This window comes from Chionomys nivalis, chromosome 8, assembly GCF_950005125.1.
Source record: "Chionomys nivalis chromosome 8, mChiNiv1.1, whole genome shotgun sequence".
NCBI lineage: Eukaryota > Metazoa > Chordata > Mammalia > Rodentia > Cricetidae > Chionomys > Chionomys nivalis.
The window spans coordinates 5,526,517-5,552,013 of record NC_080093.1 but is presented as its reverse complement, the minus strand read 5'-3'; the positions used below and the strand labels follow the sequence as shown (position 1 = coordinate 5,552,013).

The window sequence follows — 25,497 nt, the reverse complement described above, 5'->3', positions numbered from 1 at the left end:
TATCAGGCCCAACAAAAGGTCCATTCTGATATTATTTTCAGATTTTTGTCTAGACAGAGAAGACTAAGAGCTTGGATATCAAAAATACCTACCATGAAAAACAAGAAAGATGTGCTTGCTGGAAAGCCAGAGGGGTTAGTACCGCTCATTCGTTTCTCCATATATATGAAGAAAAGAAAAAGTTTAAGCCCCACCACCCACTCATCAGGTGACTGGAGACTCTAGCTGCAGAAATATGCTGCAGGCAGGAGTTCTGAAAATCCCAGAAAGTGCTGAAAACATCTCTAAACAAGGTATTTTTCTTCTGCACCTTTCTTGCTAAAGGTCCCAATTGCTGCCAAGAAAACTAGTGAGAATGTTAGCTGCCAAATAAAAAATTTATGACAGTGTTTGGCAAAGGACGATCTCGCTGCTTGTTTTCTATATTTCCACGAGGCATTTGAAGGCAGTCTCTTTTTTCCTTCCCCCCTAAGTCCTCCATATACGCTTTGGGTGCGTAAACCTTACTGATCACTCTTCTGAGCCTGTTCTCCAATAAAAGAGCAAACTCTTATAAAGTAGGATTAAACAATATAACTTTCTTCCCCTTCAGTAACCTCTGAAAGTGAGGAAGCAGCCTTCCAGTGGAATGTGGTGCAGAGGAGGGGGAATGGGGTGCTGTGGCTGCTTGTTTAGAATAAACACATCCACAAAACGGAGTAAGAACCCCCTCTGTTAGCAAGAAGGCTCTTCTCAGTACAGTGAACCCTAGGATGTTTTGAACCATGCAAACCCCAACATCTTCACGCATAAGGAATTAGGGGGCCAAGGAACAGAAGTATTATCCCCAAGGTCACAGTCACACGCTGCAGCCCTTCTGGACTAAAGCCTGGCTCTCATCTGGGTACCAGGGTACCTCTCACTTTGCAACTCATCATTGGTTTTGTTTGTTGATATTGCACACACACACATACACACACACACAGACACACAGAGGGGGGAGGAGAGAGAGAGAGAGAAAGAGAGAGAGAGAGAGAGAGAGAGAGAGAGAGAGAAAGAGAGAGACTCATAACTCTCATGGCATATTTTATGAGAATTGGAATTCCTGGCTCTTTCTGAAAACTGTAACATTTGTTTTTCTAAAACTGCAAAAATCTAACACATTAAAACTGAATCAGAATACATCAGTGACTACTACTAAGATGGTGTTGCCCATGGGTACCAATTAAGCCTCTTGGCTAACTTGGGAATGTTTCCGAGTCTCTAAAATTGGAGGAGGGGCCTCTATTTAGACAGAGGTATCTCTGGAATGAATCCGGGTGTTAACAGTAGTGCTTATAGTGCTAACCTGGGTTTATCCATCCAAAGCGGTTGAGAATTCATGCTGTCTAGCAAGCATCCCAGCATTTGAACCTAGCCAGAGCCTGTGTGGCATCCTTCCCTTGACTGGTTTTCGTCTAGAGTGTACGCCGCAATATCTCAGCGATGGGTCCTGGCTGAGCTGTGGCTGCCATTCTGCTGCAGCTGTGTTAAGGAAGGGAGTTCAGTTTGACACAAAGTGCTGCAGACAGAGCAGGGGTAAGCAGATTATTTCCGACAGCGTTAGGAGGTAACCGGAGGAAGATTAGTTCGACATGAGGCAGCTATCATAAGCAAATTAGAAAAGCTCCCCAATTAGGAGAAGAGACCCGGGTTTGTGCTGTTTATGATCTTCGGCTGAAAGGCAAAGTGTCCGTGTTACGGGCTGCAAGCTTGATTTAAGTTGAAATGTTGGCATTTCCTATCAGCGTATGTTAGCATATGAGGCTGTGTACAGCCTCACAAATGAAGTAAATCCCCGCTCTTGCTGCTGACTGCTCCCCATTCTCGGGTGCTGTAGATTGGGCTGTGTTCTTCTTTGGCCCTGGAATAATCTCTAGGGCATATTATAATGTTTCTGTGCCGGGGGTATTCGACATGATTCCAACACTCCACACTTAATCTCCCTTGTTTGTCTCGGGGAACCAGTGTCGTGCAGAAGTCCTGAAAATGAAGCTCGCAAAATGCCAGATACTGCAAGATAATCAGAAACCGAAAAATCTCTCCCTTGGTTGCACGACTGGAAATCAGCACCCAGCCGTGTGTTCACAAGCAGGGTGATGCTTGTCTGCTAAACTGTTGGCTGTTCTCCAACAGGAGGCAAGACTTTGCTTCTGAGGCCTCCGTGCCGGTGACCAGACCATCCATGCCCTCCACAATGGCCACAGAACTGCTGTTCTTCTGCCAGGTCCTCTCTGTTCCCTCTTGCTTCTTGACCTCTGCTGTTTGCAGTTGAGGAATGTGGGGTGAAAGCCCTGAGCAGAGACCCTGCCAAACTCTGCTGAGAAGACCTGATATTGTCATTCTTATTTTTTAAGACATAAAATATATTTCAAATGAGGTTTTATTTTCCTAGATTTCAAACAGCTCCAGTGAGAATCTATTTTGTAGTGTTTTTGTTTTTTTAATGTGTTTACTGTGTTTGTTTACTGGCATTCCTGGGGCCTGCCTTCTTGCATGCAAGGCAAACACTTTTTTTTTTTGCAATTGCAACCTGCAATGAACTGTAAAATCTCTATGCTTCTATCACCTAAACATAATCATCGCACATCTCAAGTATGTCTTTTCAACTAATGTTTCACATTTATGCATGTGTTTTCTTTTGCTAAAATTGGGATCTTAGAATACACACTAACAAGTGGAACCTTAACTCTTTGCTCTGTGACTGGGGTATAAACCTTGTATGCTCTTGGAATCAAGAATGAACTTGTTCAGTTTGTGTAGTGGTCTTGCACACTTTTTTTGGACAGTCATCAGTACCTAAGTGTCCTTTGCAGCAGTTCTTAAGGCACTGATATCACATCATCATTATCACCAAATGTAACAACAGTTGCCTTTCTCTGTTCTTACGCGTATATTCTCATCCAGACATCCTCTGAAGCCTTGAGGTGTGGGAAAAGGACAGACATCTCTATTCCGGACTTTATTCATAAATGCAAAGCGACCCAGTCGAGAGCAGGGTGTGGCCGTGCAATCAGATCTGATTTTGGATGTCCAACAACTCTACCACTGATGGTCTGAGTGGTGTTGGACTTGCTAGCCCCCCAAACCTCTAAAGATTAGAACAGCATACTTTCTTCAGTGTCGTTATGACAATTAGATGAACTTGTGTGAAGTGCTTAGGGCAGAACAAAGGCATCCCCGAATATAGTGCACAGCGCGCACAGACCCGCAGGTGTCAGGTGCTGTGGCGGAACCTTGGCTTACTGCTGTTCTTGTGACCTGGGACCACTTCAAGTAAAACAGTCCCGCTTCCTACAAAGTCATCCTTGCTGCCAGGACATAGGTCACTTGGCGGGCATGGGCAACTCCTTGGAAAAATGGTTACTCTGAGTACAGCCCACCACCAGCAGACCCTTAAAGATGTCTCTTTGGGACTGAGGGGAAAGTTCCTGCAGCCAGGCTTCTCTCGCCAGCTAATTTGCTCGTTCTCGATCAGCTAAACCGTCAGTGAATACATTGATCTTTTTGTATTTTCCTTCCCACTTTGCGGTTCTGCCTCAGCTAGACCCAAGATTTCTCTGAACCAGATGGGCAGAATTGATTTTTATTAGTTCCCGGCCTTGTGGAAAATTATCTCCTGAACCGGTTTTTATGGGCAGACTCAAAGCACAGCACAGGGTGCAAACCAAGCCGGTAGCAGTCAAAACTGTTGTCTGAAATGCCTTCAGACTGCAAGGCTGAGTTGATTGCACCAAACAAGAGCTCGCGAGGCGGAGGTGTGCCATCCTGCTCATTATCACTGGGAAGGGGAGCCGAAAAGCCGAGGAAAAAATTAAATTTTAATAATGCCCATGATATTTTCTAAATCTTCCCTGACAGAAAGACTCTCATTATTTTTATCTGTCTCCGAGTGGGTTCTTTTAGAGGCATCTCAGAGATGGCCTCAGCTTGATTGTTTCCCGGGTTTTAAAACGTCCGCAGAAGTGTCTATACAGAGAGACATACACTTCAGATTGTTCAAGGAAGGGCCACGATGTGCCAGCATTTCAGGGAGTGTCTTTGCAGCCAGCATGGGCTAGGGATGCCTTCAGTTTTCACTAACGGGGTCCACACTGCTGTCAACACCCCAAAAAAAGGGGTCTCCACATCGACTACAGTTGGCTGTGACATGAACCCAGGACCCCTACCCAGTAGTCCCAGGTTTTGAGTACATTCTAGAAATTGTCCCATGCTGAACTCCAAAGGATTTTCAAGAAAAAGGTAGGCAGCCCTTACTGTCTTGCTGAGCAAGAATGCTGGCTTTCCATGTAACCCATGATGCATAACTGTTGAGTATATGAGAGAAACTGAGACCTGCTGCATTAGAGCACATAGCCTACAATGATGGGAATTCCATTTGTTATCTTTATAGTATCTGTGCCCTAAAAGATTATATAACTATTTGCCAAATATATGTATTTATATATATATTTACATAAATATATATATATTTACATAAATATGTGTGTATTTAGGCAAATAGCTATATGTTCGTGTGTGTGTGTGTGTGTGTTTATAACATAATGAAAGCATGGATATAGAAAATGAAGCCAGGACTGAGGCCAGTACCTACACTGTGCATGTGTAAGTAATGGACCACAAATCTATCCCCAGGCAGCTAACTCAAAGGGATATGGATTCAGCTCCTTGAATCAATATCTGTAAGATAAAACTCAGATCTTTCTCCATAGGACACATGCTGAGTTGGGTAATAAATGGCATCCTCAAGTGTCCTTAGAGGGGATACAGTGAGTCCCACTGGTAGCTTCTTCTGCTCTTGGCTCCTCTGTGGACCCAGCCGAACGAGAGAGCATGTGTGCGACCTGGTATGAATATCCCGAATGGGCTTAACTGCTCCTAAGGAGACTCTAGATGGTCCCACCCCAGTCCTCAGGCTTCTGTCAGATGGACCTTGGACGGGCCTGCCAGCGTTCATTAGAGCCCAGCTTGACATCTAGTAGCCAGTGGGGTGCAGAGTTCACCCTCCATTGTGAAGATGAAAACTAGGGCGCTGGAGGGAAGAGTCCCCAAAGAACATCAGAGAGTTGGCATTTGCATCTATCAGGATGCTTTAACTCAGTCCCACAAACATCCTTAGAATTGATCCCTGGTGCTCCTACTTTAATGCAGCAAACATGGGGCCGCAGTGTGCAGAAGCAACTCCTGTCAGCTCGCTCTCTGCAGGTGTGTCCTCAGAGAAGCTTGGGTCTCTTTGTTACCTTAGAGACGGAGAAACAGGGACACGGATTTCTCAACAGACACAGGTAGAGGCAATCTTGCAAACTTTCTTTGCCCCTCAGTGTCAGTAGAGACCCCTTTTATCACATTTCATAGAAGGTGAATGGCCTGCTGTTGGAAATCACCAGCTGGCTTTCTCCAAGCCAAGACCATGTGAAGGTCAAAGGGGCTGGTGATGTACCATCTGGGCCTGACCTCGGCCTGTGCCTCTCCTGACCTTGTGAGTGCCTGCAAAGGCTACACAGGCTGGTTTGTGAATACTAGAGACCTCTCCCCGGCCTCTGGCATGCAGTTAAAAACTGCTTATGGGCTAAGCTTGGCTACTTTCAGTCCTTGACCAGGTTACTGATGCTCATACACAGGTTGGCCTCTGGCTTCTGAGAGCCCCAGGGTCAGGAGGGCTGGGCCTCCGCGCTCCTAGAGCGGAAGCCGGAGATGCTGCACAGCCTCCTACCCTTCTCAGTTTGTTCTCAGTCATCATCAGGACTCTCACAGAAGGCCCGCCCCGTCTGTCTGCCCTGCACGGGTGCTCTGTTTGGCCACTCAGTTCAAGAAAGTGTTGACTTAGTTACCAGTATTTAAAATGTGACATTTTGTAGATTAGGTAATGTGGCTCCCAAGGTAAGAGCAATGCCCACTCTACAAACAGATGTGGTCTTGACTTCTCTGGAGTCTGAGCCTAGGACCGACATAACAGGAGCTGAGGGCTGCTAGCCAGGAGGGCAGGAAGGTTGTTTCTCAGGGACCAAGTGTGGGTGGGACACCCCTCAGGCACTCCCTTGCAGGGTACTCAGCAAGATCTGGAAGGCTGAGAAGCACCAAACCTGTGGGTGTGGAGGACCAGGGTCACCCTAAGAGTGGGTGTCACCTTCTCCCTTGGTGGTCCTGAGCCATCCAGTGGGGGGTGGCTAATAAATGCGAGTCACTGGGAAAATGAAAGAACATCATGAATGCATCCCAAATCAGAAGAGGCCTCTCTGAGGATACTCCCTGAAGATTTCCCCAGCCCCGCCATCCTTTCCCACGGCACAGTGAGGACAGCCTGTTCCCCAACTGGCTTCTTCCCCCAGTTCCAGCACTCACGCAGACCTGAAGCCTTTCTGTGCCGCAGCTGCTCACCTATAAAAGCTAGGCAGAAGTAATTTTAACATTCACCCTTGTGAGAAGACACTAGAGAGCTGCCTCAGAGGACAGCTGCCTGCTCATCCCTCAGGTGTTCAGAACTGGAAGAGATGAGTGACCTTCCTTACGGGGCTCAGAGGACACACCGGTGTGCTGCTGAGTGAAAAAATAAAAAAAGAACACACTATGGCGTAAAACCAGGATAGCATCGTAATTCACCGTGTATTTACGTTAGACACTGAGAAAAGAACTGGTTGACTTTGGTTAATGGTCATACTGTATGTATTATAGGCTAAGAGTCCATGATCCAAAACCATCTATCTGAAATTTAAATGTCAATACTCAGAAAGGTTCAGATTCCACAACATTTCAGATTTTCACATTAAAGATACTCAGCTGGTAAGAGCTGTATAAATATTCCAAAATCTGGAACACTTCTTGCTGCAAGCATGTCATGTAAGAATACTTTAGCAGAAATTGGGAAGACAGACCTCAGGCCTCATCCTTTAAAGAACTAAGGGGAGAGCAGACTGAGAAAGAGCATAAGACCGCCTGGTGTGATGGCGCACACCTTTAATTCCAGCACTTGGGGGACAGAGGCAGGCAAAGCTCTGTGAGTTCAAGACCAGCCTGGTCTGCATGGAGGATCTGTCTCAGAGACAGGATGTCTTCTAAACTTAGCAGTCTGTGTTTCATGAAAAAGATACCGTCCGTGTTCCTCTGCTTTTCTCTCACAGCCTCAGCCTGGAGTGTGAGACCAGGTACCCCATGGCGTTCTTCCTATTATGTGGAGGTGGGGACTGTGGACAAGATTCAGTTTGCCATCTGTGGGGTTTGAATGAGAGCATCCCCATAGGCTCTGGCAACCCTTGGTTCTCAGTTGGGGGCACTGTTTGGGGAGATCTAGGATGTGTAGCCCTCCTGAAGGAAGGACATCACTGGGACTTAGAGGTTTCAGGAACCTTTTACCATCTGTCTTACCACCTTTGCCCACTGTCTCTGCTACTTGCTTGTGGTTCACAATGCAAGCTCCTCGCTGAGGTTCCAACCGCCACACCTCTGCGTCTGCTCTGCCTCTGTAGACTCCAACCCTCTGGAGCGAACCCAGGTTAACTCCTCTATAAATGACTAACACGTAGGGTTGTCTGGGGAGGAGGAGTGTCCTCATACACAAGACTGGTCCCTGGCCTCTGAGGAGTTTACCTTGGACACATCCACCCACCTCTCAGGGCTCCACTGTTCTCTCCTCAACGTGAAGAATCTAGGCTTAGACTCAAAGCCCTTTGCCAACTCCAACAGTCTGCAAGCCGGGAAGGGGCCGCACACACCTTGCCTTTCTGGAGCGTCTTTATTTAATTCTCTTCGAGTCCTTTCCAAATCCTTTGATGGGAGCAAGCTGCCTTGATCCTGTGTGGAACTGGGAGCCAGCAAAGGCTGCTCTCCCGGCCTCCTGCTGTCACCAAGTCCATATTTAAGAATGGCAGTGGCCATGCACCCAGGCTGTGGTCTGATGTACACATTTGGCAATGCAGAGCTTGATGTAGCTACACATCACTGATCAAAACCCCTTGGACTTATCAGTGTGTCTGACAGGTACTCGTTGGCTGCCTTCCCGGGCTGGGGAGGGATCCCCGAGCCGCCAATGGGACATCCTCCCTTCCCTTTTGATGTTGATGCTCCCACCTTGGCGACAAGGCTCAGCCCTGCTGGGGAGACTGTCAACATGAGGCCCCACTAGACAGCAACCTGTGGGAACAGCAGCCTGGTGAGCCAAGCAGGCGCACACTCCTCACCTGTCCCTGCTTCCCCACCAGCCCCTGGAAGTTTCCCAGGCAGCTTTCCAGTCTCTGGCAACTGGAACCTCTCATTTGCCCTGAAATGGCACCGCCTTTTAGAGAACTGTTTGCCAACTGCGCGTGCATTAAAAGGTTTTACCCCTCAGTGCTTTTAAAACCTTCATCCCCGATGGCTGAGGAGGTGATTGGCATTGTTTGGGAAGAAACAAAGTCAAGTGTCATGGAGTAACTTGCTTCAGGTCACTCCAGGCAAAGCCAGGATTATGGGCACATGACAGACTGCCCTAGCCCTGGCATGACTAATTACTGCCTTTGTTGTTAGCGTGTGTCACCGATTGCTCATCGTAGTGCCCAAAGCTCACATGCGGTAGGAACTCTGGGTTCCCTGTCTTCTTCACAGGTACTTGGTCACACTTGCCACAGCTTTCAGGGTGGCTTCTGTGACATCCAGGAATGGATGTGTTCTCTAGTGAGAGGGGAAGTATCTCAGTAGCTTGTCCTTTGTGGCTTGGGGTAGACAAAGCAAAGCAACAGGGCACAGCACACTGCCCATTCTCTGTCCCACAGACTGATACGGTTTTACATTCTTATGTGATTGAAAAAGTTCAAAACGAATTTTTGTTACTGGAAGATCATATGGAGTTCAAACTCGTATATTCCTAAAATTCTATTGTAATGCAAACCATTTTCATTTATGTCATGACTACTCTCTGCAAGAGCAAAGTTGAGTACTTGTGACAGAGACTGTATTATTCGCACGGCTGAGAGCATCTAAGTTCATATGTGGAACTTCGAACTTCTAGTACCCCAGGCAATGACCTTCCTTGACTCTTCCTCGTGACATCTGCTGAGGCCATGCAAGAACAGGGTTGTTCCCCTAGTCCAATGTAGCTGTGTTATAAAAAATAGAAATTTATCTATAGTTTGCACATACAAAGAAAACCACACAAGGAGCGGTGTGGGGAGCAGAGGGTGTAGCCATTAACCAAGGACCCTCAAAGATTGATAACAAGCCACCAGAAAAGAAGAGTGTACTCAGAACAGTCTCCCCAGAGACTCAGGAGCCAGCACTGACATTACCCAGACTCTGGGTTTATGACCTTCAGATCCACAACATAAAGATTTCTAGCAGGTCTGAGGAAGGTTATCTCGGGGCAGCTCCATCAAATTATTATGGTTACTATCTGGCCCTCTGCAGAACAAGCCTGCAGCTCCCCAATAAGCTTCATAGAATTTGGGAATGGAGTCTGAGCCCAGTTGGGCCAGAACTCAGGTCCTAGCTCCCGTTTCCTGGATTCCTTGCTGGGGAACTCGTTTGTGTCTCCAGCTATAAAAACCTGTCCCTCCTTGGGGCTCTTCAATCATAGACTATGTCAAAATTGATGTCAGCACATGTGAGCTATTAACTGCTGGTGATGGCTGGAAAGGCTGGCCCTCCTGAACTGTGTCAGGCATCCTAGACTAATACTGGGCCACATGAAGTGGGTTCTAGATTCGTACCCCCAGCTCCACCTCTCTGTGGCTTTGGGAAGCTGCTCACTCTGCTCATGAGTAGAAGTTCTCATTCAGAGAAGAAGAATGCTTAGTCTTGAGTCCCCAAGTGCTCAGGCTGTGTGTAAAGCTTCCAGAGAATTCTCTCAGCACTGCCTTGTCCTTTAGGGAAGGACCTGAGATAAATCCACTGTAGGGTGCAGGGAAGGAATGGTGCCATGGAAACCATCATGATGTCAAAGACAAGGTCATGGGTCCATGTGCTGGCTTCATAATTTCCAGGACTGCCAAAGCAACGGGCCCTAAACTAAGTGACTTCAAGCACCAGAAATGGTTTCTTGAATAGTTTCAGAGCCTTCAAGTCTGAAGCCAAGAAGTTTCCTGGACCATGCTCTCTTCAAAGAATACAGCCTTCTGTGCCTTTCCTAGTTTCTGGTGTTGCAGGCGTTTCTTGCTTGTGGTAGCATAGCTCCAGTTTCTGTCTGTGCCTCCATGGCTTTATTGCTCATGTCTGCCTGTGCACTCTATTGATTCCAGGACACATGAATGCCTTGAAACCAGATTATTTCTTTTCAAAATTCTTATTGAAGATCCTTCTTCCAAATGAGGTGACCTTGTGAGCTTCCAGGTGGAATGGCTTTGGGGGTGGGGGGATACCATTCAGTAGAGTCCGTATGGTTATGGTTGAAAGCCGTAATTCCCAACTAAAGTTGCCCACACAAAAGGGAATTGCTGGTCTATAACTGAGATGCTTAAATGTGACCCTTCAAGTGTCAGGCTCTCAGACAGATCCAGGGATTGGCATGATGTCTTTAGCATTTCATCTCTTTTTCCTTGTCCACTGGCAGGAGACATGCTTCTCTCTAGAAGCATGATTGGAATCGTCTTCAGTAGCCCCAGGCTACCATTGGCCCTGCAATCAGACCCAGTAAAGGGGGACTGTGCTTCTCTCTTGGTCCTCTAGGAGAATCCCCAGCAGACTGTGTCGTGTTGACTAAGGTTTCTGTCCCACCCTGTCCCACAGCCGTTTAGCCCCAAAGAAACACACAGAGGCCTACATAAATTACAAACTGATTGACCTAGTAGCTCAGGGTTTTTACTAATTCCTGTAACTTATATTAGCTCATAATTCTAGTCTGTGTTAGCCATGTGGCTTGGTACCTTTTTCAGTGAGGCAGTCACATCTTGCTTGTTCTGTGTCTGGCTTCCTCTCTGGGTAATGACTACAAACTGAAACTTTCCTCTTCCCATAATTCTCATTGCCACGCCTCTACTTCCTGCCTGGTCACCATCGCCCTGCCTATACTTCCTGCCTGGCTAACTGGTCAATCAGCATTTTATTAAAAATAATACAAGTAACAGGATAAAAGACCATTGTCCCACAGTGGTGTGGTTTGGGTATCAGACCAGTTTTCGAACACGTTTGTGCAAGAAATGCAGAGTTATAGTTGGTAAGGTTTGCCTAGGTCATGTACCACCTGTGGAGCCAAGGCAGGTCCAAGGGATGGTACTGGGTGTGCCGAGCCCCATGCACCCTAGCAGGTGAGGGCACTGCGGGCATCCCTACCTGACAGTGGCCAGTAGCTGATCCTTACATTGTGCTTGTGTGCAAAAAAACCTTAGGGGTCCCAGTACGTCTCCGGGTGGCCTCAATCCTCGGTCTCCTAGGCTCACATGACACCCCCCCCCCAGCTTCCAAGTAGTTAGAACTTTGTGCGCCTGTATTGCCACACCCTGCTCAAGCTCGCTCCCCCAAACATCTCTGCCAAGCTCTATGTCAGAGGGATACAGAAGATGAAAGAGATTCAGGCTGCAGAAGGGCCACATTTTACCAGAGAAAACTTCACAGAGACAGAAAGGCAGATGCCTGTGTGGCTAGCGATGTGGGAAGCAAAGCGCAGGGAAATCCAAGCTGGAGACTGCACAGGCCGGAAGCCCTTATTAGAAGGTGCCCCGGATCAAAGACTCGGTGTGGAGCAGTGACTCAACCTAATGTGCCTTTTGGTTACAAATAATAGAAGACCCAAATCAAACAGTCTTGAAAAATGAAGTTAATTTATTTTTTCATATTAATCAAAGTTCAAAGGAAGGGTGGCTTGCTATAGAAGTTTATCTTACCTTCAGGGTGGGGTCCTGGTTGTCTCCCTTTCATGGGCCAGCTTGTTTCTTCAGCTGACTTCCTCATGAAAATAAAATGGCTGCCACAGATCGAGACCTGACATCAGCATCCCAAGCTGTCTGGGTGACTAACCTTCACAGCAATGGTGGAGATTCCCTCTGCTAGGCTGGCTCTACCTGTGGAGCCAAGGATGGCATGAGGTGTGACCGGCAGTCCTTACCTGTGACTCTCAGGATGCAGAGTGGCCTAGGCAGTTTGCTGAGGAGAGCACATAAGGGCACCATTGCTCGGGAACCCTCAGCAACCTTGGCCCAGCTGAAGAAGCTCCTGGTTTTCAGTGAGAAGCTTCTGATCAATTGGACGCAGAAAGAGTCCGGCTCTAAACTGGCAAGAGGACTGAGCGGGTGATGCACTGCCAGACTTGCTGAGCTGAGATCTTTCTCAAGCTACGTGATGGAAGGAAAGAACCCTCTCCTCTAAGTTGTCCTCTGACCTCCACATGGACACACACACACACACAGATAAATGTAATTTTAAACTCTATTTATTTAAACTTTATTTAAAAAAAAAAAAAAAAACAACTTTTCAAGATAAAGAGACCAAATGAGCTGTCGTCCAACCCTGACTTCCAGGATGTGTGCACTCCAAACCTTAGTGTGCTTGGGCGGCCCTTCCCTTGACTGAGAAAGCAGTAGTTGTGCTGAAGTAACAGGCAATCCCCAGACCTCATCACCTTAGAACCCAGGAGAGGCCACGGGCAGTGATCCTCTGGATGATAGCCCTGGGGTGCAGGTCCTGTGTCCTGTCACTGCCGTCTCTGGAATACTCGGGCTGTCCAACGAAACAGTGAGACAGATGGAATGCTGAAAGTCAGCTTCTTCCTCATGGGAGCAACAGCTTGCTGCCTTTTTTTTTTTTTTTTTTTTTTTTTTTTTTTTTTTTCCCATGAATTCCAGTGGTCAAAGCAAATCCCATGCTAATACACAGCACCAAGGACCAGGGCAGGGTGGCAGGTGCTGGATGCAGAGGAGGACGCAAGCATCTAAAGAAGAGCCACGGGGAGAGCCGGCTACAGTGCAGTCTCCGCGCCCCCTCACTCTGATCAGGTGGCTGCCTGCCTCCTTCACTTGCACCAGCCTTCTATGATTCTGCATGCCACACACCAGAGCCATTTCCAGAAGGGGAGGAGACTGGCAATGGAAGATTAACCGCTCCCTGGGTTCCACACAGGGATCAGCATTTTCAATAATACTGTGTGAGTTTAACCTCAAAGTAAATGGTTAATTCATCTTATATCAACAGCACTGTGATTCATAATGTAAACTTGGAGAATTTTTGATGTTTCGGGCCCACATTCCTTTTAATTTGCCTCTGCATTCTTTTAAAGCCACAGTATGCTCACTCAGTGAATGCAGCATGCAAATCCGGGTTTCTGCCCAGAGGCGATTTAGCCTGGCTGCTTCAGTAGGCGTCTTTCAAGTGTATACTCTTTCTTAAATTATTTACTGGGTAAACACACTTTGCATTTTCAAAAGGGAGATTAAGACTGCTTGCTCTTGGCCTGCTGGAACATCAAGGCCCCTTACCCAGAGGTAAGAGCAAGTTATTGAGGCTGCCCCCAAACTTCTCTCCTGGCTTGCTAGCTAGCAGAGCTCCTTGACCTCGCTGACTTTCCTGACTCCTCCCAGCTCCACAACCCTGCACCTAGCTCAGCTGGCCAGAGCAATAGGGATTGCCCAGCAGCAATGGCCAGGAACTCTTCTCCAGGGTTCTTCATAGCTAGAGTCTGCCACTGCCAGCCTCTCCCTGTCTCCCTGCTGGCTCAGTCCTGTCCACTCAGGTGCATCATTTTCTCTTCCTAGAAAACCATATTTGCCCGAGTCCTTTGCAGCCTGAAGCTGAGTTGATGGCCCTGCCTGTCAGGCTGACACTTGGCCCTCTACCCTCTGCTCTCTTTGTCTCAAATGTCTGGCAGCCCTTTCTATAGAAGCACCAATGTCTTCCACCAGCGCTCACCCATGAGCTTGGATGACCAGTCCTTCCTCCAGCTGTCTGAGAGGGCCCTGTGACAGCTCTATCTAAGGGTCCCACTTCAACCTTCACCTTCATCCTTTCCTACCCTGACATTTTCCTGTCAGCTGAATTTGCCCAGATATCTCCTACATCCTCCTTAGAAGGGGATGATTACAGTCCCTAAGGGCCACAATCTGTCATTACATTCCTGAGAGAGTTAGTTCTCTGTCCTGCTCCCAAGCTGTGGCCACAAGCTCTAGAGGTGAATTCTACACACTCTGTACAGGGAGACGCACCAGAGCAGCGGAGAGCTGGTGTCAGGGACACCCGTGAGCACAGGTGCACAAGGAGACACACCAGAGCAGCGGAGAGCTGGTGTCGGACACTCGTGGGCACAGGTGCACAAGGCAGACTCACCAGAGCAGCGGAGAGCTGGTGTCAGGGACACCCATGGGCACAGGGAAAGCCTAGTTAAGAACAACTAAGATTTGGAGATGCCTGTGGCTTATTTTGTTAACATGTTCCAGATAAAACCATTAACCCCATAGGTACGCTTCCTCTGTGTCCATCTTGGATGCTTGGGGCTCTTATCCCACAGAGAAGACAGACAGTTGTTACCCACGCTGTAGAAGAGACACACTGCCACCCAGCCCACGCTGTACAAGAGACGCATTACCACAAGTTACCCACAGCAGAATTTGTTAAGTTTTCATGCTTTGAATGTGTGTTACTGCCGAGATTCAGTTCTGCTGATTTCCTTTGTAAATCTGACGTGGGTGACTGTGGTAACTAGAGATTTGAACAGTGACTTCAGCAAACAGAGCTATGGGGACCATTCTGAGGACCTGCCTCCTCCCTTCCAGGAAAAAGGAGAAAAAATCAACTGAGTTTTAAATGAAGCCTGAGTAGTACCAGTCCGTGTTTCTAATTAGCCGCACGTTAGTAAGCTGTGCGTCCTATTCTTGTTTGCTTGTGGGGTGGGACAGAGACTCCATCCTGCCTCCTGGGTAAATAGGGCCTGTTGAGTCTGAATTAGCTGTCATCACAGAAGAATTAATGTGGGGCACAGGCTTTCTGGTGGGACAAGAAGAAATAAACAAGATGGATCTTCACCGAGCCTCGTGTGATGAATGAGGACAGAGCACACCATTCATCTCCTGGGAGAACAGTGGACGTGGACACTAAAGCAGCTTTGCGGAAGACGTGTCAGCAAATGGCCATCATTTTGTAACCTGTCAGGAAGACAGGGGGCTATCCTGTTAGGGGACACAGGGGAGTCACTCTAATGGGATGGTGCCCACCCGTCTGTGAAGAGGAAAGGGTGGGTGAGGAGTATGCCACCCAAACCGCAACCTGATGTCATCCTCCATCCCAGCCGCAGGGACCCTGCGAAGGTTCCCCTGCAAGATGCACAGGACGGCTCCCTGCTCAGTGGAGGCCCGACTCATCCCCACATGCCCCTCCCCGGGGAAGGCCCTGTCCAGGGGCCTCGTGTGCATGTGAGGACAGGACTCCGCATGGGCCTCTGAGCAGGTGGGGTGGAATTGCTGCAGGCTGGAAGCCAGGTGGGCAGCCAGCTAGACGGCCAGCCTCTCTGAGTTTCTATTTCGGTGCGCTCTGTGAGAGCAGCAAGCGTGGGCGAGGCTGTGTGACCCAGGTTCCCTTTGAACGGCTCAACAAAGCATTGTGGTGTGCGACCTCTTTTCTCCGAATGAGGTAACAAATTATGAAATCACTTCAGCGGAAGCGCGCTGCAGGCATCCAGAGCGCGTGTCTCCTCTGCTTGTCTTTCTGAGGTCAGCATCAGCAGAGCTGGGCTGGACCAAGAGATCAGCATCCCCCAGAGGGCCCACCCACAGCCACTTGCCAGGCACCTGGAGGACTTTTTGTTACTCTCATTTCCATTCTTTGGCACCAGGGAGCATATGTAACATTTCCTCTTAGCCTGACGAAGCCATGAGCCACACTGACAGGTGACGGCTTCACAACCTAAGCTGCAAGTTTGACACTTGCTTCTTAATCCTCTCCTCTCCCCGCTAAGTCTCTCTCACTTTTACTGAGGTATTTTTGTTCAGGTAAGTACCTCACTGACATATATTTCTTTGGAGTCTTTTCGTTTCACGGGAAACACTGGAGGAAAAAAAGTGGGGTTTGTGCTAAATTAGGAAGAGATGCTCTCATAGGGCCCTTGATCACTCAAAGAGGCTACATGGTGCCCAAATGTTGGAAAGCCCTTGGTTCCCCTTCACTTTGGGGCAAGCATTCTATGTGGAAGTTGTTCATAGACCTGGAAGCTCTGTGTATGTGTGTGTGTGTGTGTGTGTGTATGTATGTGTATACCTGCCAGGCTGTAGTTCTTTAGCCAGCTTGGCTTGGTCAGTGTTTGTCAAAATGCTGTTCATTTATCCGTGTGCATTTTTCTTCTCTCTTTCCCACAGAATCATCCAGAACCGCATCCTGCTCGTCATCTTGGGGATCATCGTGGTCATCACCATCCTGACCGCCATCACTTTCTTTGTCAAAGGGCACTGATGCATCTGTTCTCCCTTGATAAACAGTGATCTTGTCTTGTTCGGAGTAATTAAGACAAAATGGTCACATGAATCATTCTGTTGTGTTGACAGGCCCCGGGTGACCCTCTGTCCCTCCCTTGCCACTGCTGAGCTGGAGCACAGAGAGTGTAAAGATGTTTCTGTCCCCATCTGCATGTGGGTTGATTTCCTTTCTGAGGTTGGTCTTTGCCCAGATTTGTCGGGTTTTTTAATAGGTAAAGGTGAATACTTATTTGCCTTTAGGTAACTTCATCTGCTGTCCAAAATAGCTTTGGTGACATTCTTCCTTGCCTTGTGGACATGCCTGGGGTCACGGCTGGAGAGAGGACGTGATGACTCAGTCACAGAAGCCTCTCTGTGTCACGTACCTCTCTTTACCAGAAAGGTTTCTGTGATGTCCATGGATAACATGCCAGAAAAATCAGAGGCCAGCACCCGTGAGCAGTTCCAGAGGTCAGCCCCATCCTTCCCAGCATAGTGCACACAGCCATCTTGCCCAGACAACTTTATTGCAAAGGAGAAGATTCACTGTCACTTGCACAGGAAATTGACTTAGCACTTTCCGTGGATTTTTAGTATGTGTGTGTGCGTATACGTGTGTGTGTGTGTATTCACAGGAAGAAATATTTACTCACCTTCCCCAAATGCCATAGTCCCCAGACTCTGCCGGCAATGTGAGAACTGGCACAGTATTTAATTGTGACCTCCTCTTCCCTGCCTGTGTAAGCATTTCTGTATCTTCTCCGCTTTAATATGCGCTCAGTCAGCGGCCGTCCTCCCTCGTTCACGCAGACGGTCTGAGAAGGTTCTGTCCACCCCCCACCCGCCCCCGTCCAGCATGAGGATTTCGGAGAACGTGAGCAGGACTCCTCTTCTGGTGGGCATTTAGCCTGTGGTGATGAAACGGGAGAGCCCTGTAGGACAATCCACTAGGGAAACCTTGGTGGGAAGTGTCCCCTCACCTCCTCCCTCAGTGTGGAACTACCATCAGCAAAGCCCGCCTGGTTCTCTCTGCATTCAGACCTCTGTCACACTTTGTGACTTTCTCCCCTCTCTTTCTGCCTGAGGTAACGGGAATTGTGAGTCCATTTGTGATCAGGCCTAAAAGTTGCCCAAACTGAGGTTGTTTTCCCTCCAGTCATGAGCAAAATGTGTTTTTCTTAAGACTTCATAGACATTTACAGGTCTGTACTATTGTTTTTAATATAATTGGAAGCTTTGAATTTTTGAAAAGCAAGTCTTTTCTCTTCATAAAAGATGCTAACCACCTATACTCATGGAGTAAGATCATACTATACTTGATCTCCCACCACACACACACACACACACTTGCACGCACACACATACACACTCATACTCCAAAGAGAACTATTATAGAGTAGACAGGAAATACAAAATCCACCAGAGAAATTGTGCTTGTGTAAACAGGCCGGGGCCTGTATGTGTTCAGATAAATCATTTATTATTGTGTAAATAAAGGTGTAGTGTCTGTATCGGAAGGGTGGGATTTGGGGCGACCAAAGTGGTACAGCCGTGGAGAAGGGCCAGAAGCTGTGCTGACTCTTCTGCCAGCTAAAGGGACCAGCTCAGAATCAAGAACCTTTGATTCTGATCACTGAATTCTGGGCAGCCTAAATATAAGAAAGAACCCATTAAAAGCACGGAAACAACCCATCAGCCTCTGCTGATGCTGGGGAAGTAGACTGACGGCTCTAGTGGCCTCCAGAAATGGGGTTCCTCAGTTAAGGGTATTCCGAGTTCTAAGCTGTCTCTCCCACCTGCCCCCACCTTCCAGTCCCCTTCTTCCCAAGGCCACCTAACAAGCAGGGTGGAGCCGAGCACGGGCACTTGCTGGCCCCGAAGCATTTCACTGAAGCCTGCCTTGTTCATGCAGAAGCAGAAGACCCTAGAAGCAGGCATTTGCTGTTCACCTCTCACTGGCTTTCTCTGCCAAGTTCCCTTTTGCTGCTGCCAGTGATTTGGGAGTGGAAACCTGTGAACATACAACCTTGGACCCAGCAGCTCCATCACATCCTGACCAGCTCTGTCCTCCTGGCGCCATGGGAAGAACTGGGGCTGGGGCTATACTCCCCTCCCTCCCTTCCCCTCCAGGCCAGGAAGAGCGTGCGAACCTGGAACAGGTGCCTATGTGTGGAAGGTTCTAGGTTTCTATTCTGTAGACTTCGGTTGTTGAATATTTCTGAAGTTGGGAGCCTTTGTTTCCGAGTGTGTGGGAGGTAGGGGAGGATGGCTGACAGCACGGAGGAAGAGGGGGAGGAAGCCCTCGCCGTATAAAATTCATGCAGACTAAACAGTTTCTGGGACAGTATAAATAAAGCGGATGCAACCTCGCTCCAGAATCAAAAGCAATTTAATTAAAGTCTCTTAAGTTGTAAAGAGTTTTAAATGTTCCGTGTCGAAGGCGGATGCCTGCAGATGCACTGGGCCTGACGTCAGTGGCCAGGCCTGGGCTGGGAGGCCATTTGCTATTCTGTTTCAGGCAGGCTGGATTGTCTTATTTTGGAACCAGCTTGGTGGGGGGTTTGCTTTGCTACTGCTTCTGAGCCCTGAGCTTCAAAGGCTGAAATTAATGGCGAACAAAATTGTGCGGCTCTGGCCGTCCCATGCGGGGCAAGCCCATTGAGGGTTATCATTAAGTAAAGAAATAAAGAGGGGAAAAAGCCTGCCTGCTCCAAAAACCTCATCAGATAATGACCTCAGTGATTGGGTTTTCATTACCAAACAGCATCCAGAGATTATCAACTCGTGGAAGAAGGGAGGAGGGAAAGAAAGGAAGAAGCAAGCACTGCCTTTTCTCTCTCTCTCTCTCTCTCTCTCTCTCTCTCTCTCTCTCTCTCTTTCTCTCTCTCTGCACATCTTTTCTTTAAAACTGTCAGATCATTTCAGTATTTCAAATCCGAGGAAAACAGCCTGCCTGCTGCTGTATTTGAAGTTGTAATGGTGTCAAAAAGTCACGACTGACTGACAGCCGTCAGTCCCAGAGGGGCTCATTAAATCATAAAAACTTGACAAGGAAATAATTGCGCATGGCCAGCGACTTGGCGCCTGTTTAGACGGTTTTATTGTCTTTCATTATCAGTCCCCGCCATTACGTTCATTAACAAATTGCATTAAACAACTGTTAAGGGCTAATGATTTGTTTATCGCTTTTTTCTATTATTATTATTTAAACATTAGCTGTGTCATGCGGTACCCAGCAGCCTCTTGCCATCATCTGACTGAATCTTTTCCACTCTGAGCCCTGGGTACTGCTGGAATATGAAATAGATTATTCATTACACTCCTCTTTGCCGCTGATTTGGTTTCATGTAGTGTCTTCCACAGAGAAAGATGAAAACTTGTCAAAAATAGGTTATATCTTATTCGAAGGGGCAGCAATAGCAGCAGGTACAGGTACACTTTAATATTTAATTAAGGTTGATGTTAGCCCCTTTAAATGACTTCAGCTGTAAGTTATATTTAAATGCAGAAGAGAAAAATAATTGTTCTTAATTTGCAACCTGTTCGGCAGGCATTCTTCAGTGGGCTCGCTGGAAATTTAGAAGGGAATTTTTAAATAATGAAATTTCTCGTCATAAATATTTATCGTCGTTTGTCTACGTAGCTGGGAATTAAGCACAAGTGACGATTTCCTCATCACTTCGGTGTGAACCGCAGCCTCTCCGGGCACTCCATGCTCGGGAGTAGAGGTGGCAAAATGTGTCTGGAGGAGAAGGCCCACAGCCAGGGACCGTGGGTTGTCTGTGCCCCACACTGCTTTCAAAGGAGCGGCTGAGTCCCCAGCCCAAGGGCCTCTTGCCTTCCCCTTCAGCTGAGTGTGTGCTTGGGAGACTGGTCTAAAGTAAGGGCAAACAGGCTTAAAGAAAGCTGTGTGCGCCCAGCTGGCTGGCACAGGAAGGTGTGCTGCAGTGTCTCGGGACTCTGTGTCGCCAACTGAAGCTCATTACAACCCCTGCTTCCCTAATGGGTGACAGGAGCAGCCCCATGCAGGGACTCAGCCTCCTCCCATTTCCTTCCTTTGACATGCCATTGGTGAATTGATCGGCCTTTCCATGACTACAACCTCAAGGGGCCAGAGAGGACAGAGCCCAATCATGGTCATCTGAAATCAGAAGTCCTGCCGTGCCTCCTTGTTGTATCTGATCACCACTCTGTTTAGTTTATGTAACTATGGAAACCACAGTCTCAGGGCCGGGTACTCTGGTAAAGGCCAGGGACAATAGTACCTTTTCTTCATCCTGTCCCTGGTCCCCCGCTCCCATCCTAAACGGGCAAACCCCAGATGGTCCTGCAGGAGTCATGAGCCAGCCAGGAGGCATCAGGCCTCGTTAGGTCTCCTTGATCACTGTGGATGTAGAAACCGTGTCCACACCTGGGTCTGGAGGGCCTCCGGGCTCCGGTGATGAGAGTCCATGTTAGTCACATGACAACTCACCTCCTGTCAAGTGACCTCCACACCCCAGCAGAAGACAAGCTCAAACCATTTTTCCAGTGGGAAGGAAGTGTGTGTGGTTAGCCAACCCCTACTGAGAAAGAAACTGTCCTCTTTCCTGTGACCACCGATGCTGTGACCTGCTGACTTCAAACCTGACCCTGAGCTTAAATAAATACTCTTGTTTCTGTCCCTCACCTGTGATGCATCCGGCCCGGCCTAGTGGCATCTGCCAGGCGGTCCATGTAGTGATTGTCACCAAGGAGGTGACGAGGCAAACGGCCCCATAACGGTCTTGGAACCAGCAGGAACCACACAAAGATGGACAATGTTTAAAGGTGGCTGGGGGCAGCCAACCCAGACAGAAAACGGATGTGTGACGGGAGCTGAGGCAGCCAGGGGCAAACTTCCCACTAAGGAGCCTGTGACTCCAGTCAGGGCCCGGTTACCAGAGGCAAGTGGCAAAAGCCGGGCCGGTGGGATCTGGGAGCAAAGGACCAGATAGTGAGCTGGGAGCAAGAGAGATCCTGGCAGGGCACATCCTGAGCCCATGGTGCCCTTTCTCAAGAGGAGCCTGTGAAGGGATAACAGGGACCCCTGCCCAAGTCACCCATGCCATCCTCTGAATCGCCTCCTTATGTTACATAAATAAGGGGGGCATCCAGGTGAGGGGGAGCCGGCTACAGGCAGAGCGCAGGCCTGTAATTCTGCCAACTCCCACCCCGCCTTTCCTTCATCCAAACAAGGCCCTTTGGCATGAATAATAGCTGGGGAGGCCGAGAAGGAGCGAAGCTGCCTCTCCACCAGTATTGATCTGCAGCCCGCTCATCCGCCAAGGACTGCCTGGGCCTTTCCTGTGGGCAGGCCCACACCGGGGCCCACACTGTAGCCCAACTCCTCCTGGGGCCTCCCCCAGGTGTGTTCAGGGGGAGGCAGTGCCAGGAAGATGGGGCGCCGCAGGGAGCCCAGGCGCTTTTCCACAGCTCAGCACAGCTTCAGTGCCCCAAAGTTTTTGTTTTCAACTTGTTTTGCCACAAAATGCCCTTGTTAGAAAGAAACAGGGTTTTTTATGATGAGCACCCACAGAGTTGAGAACGAACACATCCTCAGGCTCCAGCCTCTCTACACAAGGTTCTGCCAAGGGCCCAAGCCACAGCGGTCTCCTCAGCCGACTGAGAAGGCCATTAGAGTAAGCGCCTTGGCATACCTTAGTCTCTCTGGTGACCCTCTGCCTTTCCCCACCCAGTTGTAGCTCTCCTCCATACAGGAAGTCCCAAGACTTTTGTCCCTGGAGGGAGATACTACTGTGACGTCAGCTAGGCCCTTGTACAGGATCGCTCTGAAATCCCACCACGGCTCCCTTTGGCTTCTGACTCAGGATGCTGGGGAAATGCAGACCCAACCTCCCCAAGTGGCCTCGGTTGCACCGGCCACATATTGCTCTGGTGGAGATGTCTGCCTGTCTCCTGAGGCCCCATTTTGGGTGTTCATGGGGGCAGGTATGTAAGTCAACACCCTGAAGTTTCTCCTGTCTTGGTCCCTCGGAGTAGTAAAGTCATGGGCTCTGTCTTGTGCTAGAGACCCACACAAACCTGCACCCTTGACCAGGTTGTCAGGCAGACATGAAGTCTGAGGATACGCTCTACGAAGGAGGAATGGGGGTGAGGATGCCCTGGCGGTCCTTATGAAGAACCGTGTAAGGTGAGCTCCGGAGTTAGGACAACTGGCCCTGGGGTCTGCCTTTGTTTCTGTCCATCAGCTTTCCAGGCCATTTCATCCCAGCTCAGGGTCAGAGAAGTCCCAGACCTCTGCCCTGTGCAATTCGACATACAGACAATTGTTTGTGCCCAGGCTGCCCAGGAGCCTTGGACCAGGGAGACTTGGCCATGCTCAATTTTCATGTCTTGACATTGACCAGACCCACTCCTCCTGAGGCAGCATTTGTGAAGAGAGAGAGGCACTGGAGTGAGGAGAAGCTTGTGGTTCCAATGAGCTTATTATAATCCAACCTCTCCCTGTTTAAAAGAGAAGTGTAACCAGATTTATTCATGTAGTCCGTGAATATTTATCCATGAGTGCCTACTATGTGCCAGGCCCCAAAGGCCCACACTGAACGGGAAAAGTCAGAGAGCCTTGATGCACCAGGCAGAGGTCTGAAAACTGTGCTCTCAGCATCCCAATTTGCCTGCTGATGGCCGAGAGATCATTCTCAAGATTCCAAACTGTCATGGAGAGACCGCTGCCATTGCTGCCCTTGTCAGTGCACCCAATATCCAGAGCCCATTCTCCCGGAATGGCACAACAGCATTCAAGATGCAGCGCCGGGTGTTCTTCCTTGCAGTTTCTGTAACCGCATTTGCAAAGATCTATGAAAAAGCAGGTAGGAGTCCTCTGCTTGCAGGTGGGTAGGTCCCCACTGCCACTGTTTCGACAGCCAGGACCTGCCCTTGAGAGGGAGACAGGAATAGGGAGTGTTAGTTAGATCAGAGCTGACTTGAAGGGTGGGTTGGTTTTTGTTTTTTGTTTTTTTGTTTTTTTGTTTTTTTTTTTTAGATTTGACTTGGGGGCAACGGAAGCCCAAAATATCATAAAAGAGAAAAGAGTTGCCAAGTGGCTAAGAGGTGCACAGCGGGAATGTTTGTGGGCTCTAAGAGGTGCTAAGTGAAGAACAGTGAGCAGGGAGGAGATGGGGCAAGAGGGTTCCAAAGGGGGCTATGTCCTCCTCCCTCTCCCCATGCAGCCACGCAGAAGGGGGAGAGTGAAACAGAATTTGTATCAACTCCATACCTGCCCCCTCTCCTAGTGAAGAAACTGGTGTTGGGGTGTCTAATTTGGGGGCAGGAGGAGGCCAGGCACCCCAGCAAATGTTCCCACATGTTCCATCCTGTGTCGGCCCTCTCTGAACTCCTAGGTGAAGAAAAAGGAGACCACAGAACCGGACACAGTGTATGTGGCGGGCAGTGGGGGAAGGGGTTAAAACAGTGAGCTGCTATGGATCTGCATCCTCCAAGCTCAGTGCTGGCCACCTTGGCAACATCTTGAGTGTTCAGGTGAGCTCCAGTTCACAGCCTTTGGAGCTGTGCATGCTGCAGGGTCAAGCTAGCCACGCTGCTCTTGTTTTCGAATGAAGAAATGGTTCTTAGTGGGCGAACATCATTTCCTGAAGACCTAGTAAGTTGGCAGCAGAGCCCAGGGAAGGCTCTAGGCCTTCAGTGCCCTCCCCCCGCACAGAAAGGTGTCACTTACAGTGGCACATGCTGGAGATTTTGTCTTTTGACTCTCTATTGCCATTCTCATTCCCTGACTTCAGGAGCCACAGGCTAAAACTTTTGTGACCCTTGACTCAGAATCCACAGAGCTAGTGATCTGGGTGGAGATCACCTTCACGCCACTGGTGCTGCAGTCCCCACTGGGTGCAGTGACATTGACTAGTCCTTGTTGACTAGATTCCTTTCTCCTTGCATGACAGGTCCTTGCTCCCAGGGAGCTAGCAGGGAGATGCCCCAACTGGCATCTCAGTGGCACGCCTAGGGTCCCCTGAGGAAGGGATCTCTAGCCTTTGGGCACCACTGTGAAGACAGGACAGGCTTCTAGAAACTTCTCTGCTGCTAATGCCAAGGGTGCTGCTTCTCTGGCATGGTCCTGAGAGCTGGTGGTTGTGGCTAATGAACATTCATAGCCAAGGTCAACGGGGAAGGAAGACTGATGAGATGCTGGCCTTTTTCCATCCCAACGTCTGGGTCAGTCTGAGACCAGATCTTAGGGTTCTGACCCTGCCATGCACTGGCCTGGCGGTGGACTCTGGAAGCCATGCTCTACCTTCCCTGATTTCTTCAGCCAGCAAATGGGAAATGGGGCTAGATTTCTCTAGGAAGGGAGGTCTCTGGCAGCTCCCAGCTACCCACAGCAATGCGAAGGGGCTGTTCCCAAATAAGGGCTGTGGTTTGTGGCAAGAGGGCATCCTCTTGTGTGTAGAACCTTCTAGAAGATTAGGACCTGTAGCATACTACACTTCTGAAGGGTCTTGGATACAGTTAGTGTCATGCAGGGTCATCCTTGCGAAGTAAAACTCTGTGGTTCTTAATAATTCTTTGTAGGTGTGTTTTCTAAGAGAAGTGTGATGGGACCTGAGGACTTGGGACATCCTACCAGATGTTGGTCTATTTCTCAGTGACTCATTTCTCCACCCCCAAGAGTCTGTCTCCACTCAGCCACAGCCTTCTAGGCCCCTTAAACTTCTTCCAACCTGCCCCCAACATAGAGATAGCTACAGAGAGGATAGTGTCATCAAGCACATATGAGCCGACATGTTGGGGTGGAGCTTGGTGGTAGCGGTTGCCACCCATGCTGTGATGTCATTGCTCATTCGCTGAGAGGACTCCATGTGGATGAATCTGTTGCTCACCCCATCCAGGTACCTGGCATGTCTAGAGCACCTGAGGGTCGCCCGCATACTGTGGGTTCAGATACAAAGTCCTAGGCTTGGCTACCTGACCTGAGTGGGTAGTATAGCTTGCTGGTCCAGTGGCTGGAAATGCTTGTGTGTGTCCCAGTTTGGCCTAGTGCCTAGAAGGGTCTGAGGGAATACCACAGCAGCCAGTTCCCAGCCCAAGGGGCTTCTCTTCTGTTCCTCTTGAGTCCATCAGTCTCTTCAGGCCAACCCGGGGCCCTGCT

At 48.9% G+C, this 25,497-nt stretch overlaps 1 protein-coding gene across 4 annotated transcripts in view; it reads left to right on the top strand.

Annotated features, from left to right (window-relative positions):
* Vti1a (vesicle transport through interaction with t-SNAREs 1A) overlaps positions 1-19,623 on the top strand; it is a 323,734-nt gene extending 304,111 nt beyond the window's left edge. For 2 of the 4 annotated variants that reach the window (XM_057777477.1, XM_057777479.1), the window contains one exon: positions 16,257-19,623. Coding sequence is in view for 2 of the 4 variants with exons in the window: in XM_057777476.1 (XP_057633459.1) it covers positions 16,257-16,350 (94 nt within the window). In the remaining 2 variants the exon portion in view is untranslated. The remainder of the gene's footprint in view (positions 1-16,256) is intronic. The other 2 variants (XM_057777476.1, XM_057777475.1) reach the window with 1 other exon arrangement.
* Positions 19,624-25,497: the final 5,874 nt, after the last annotated feature.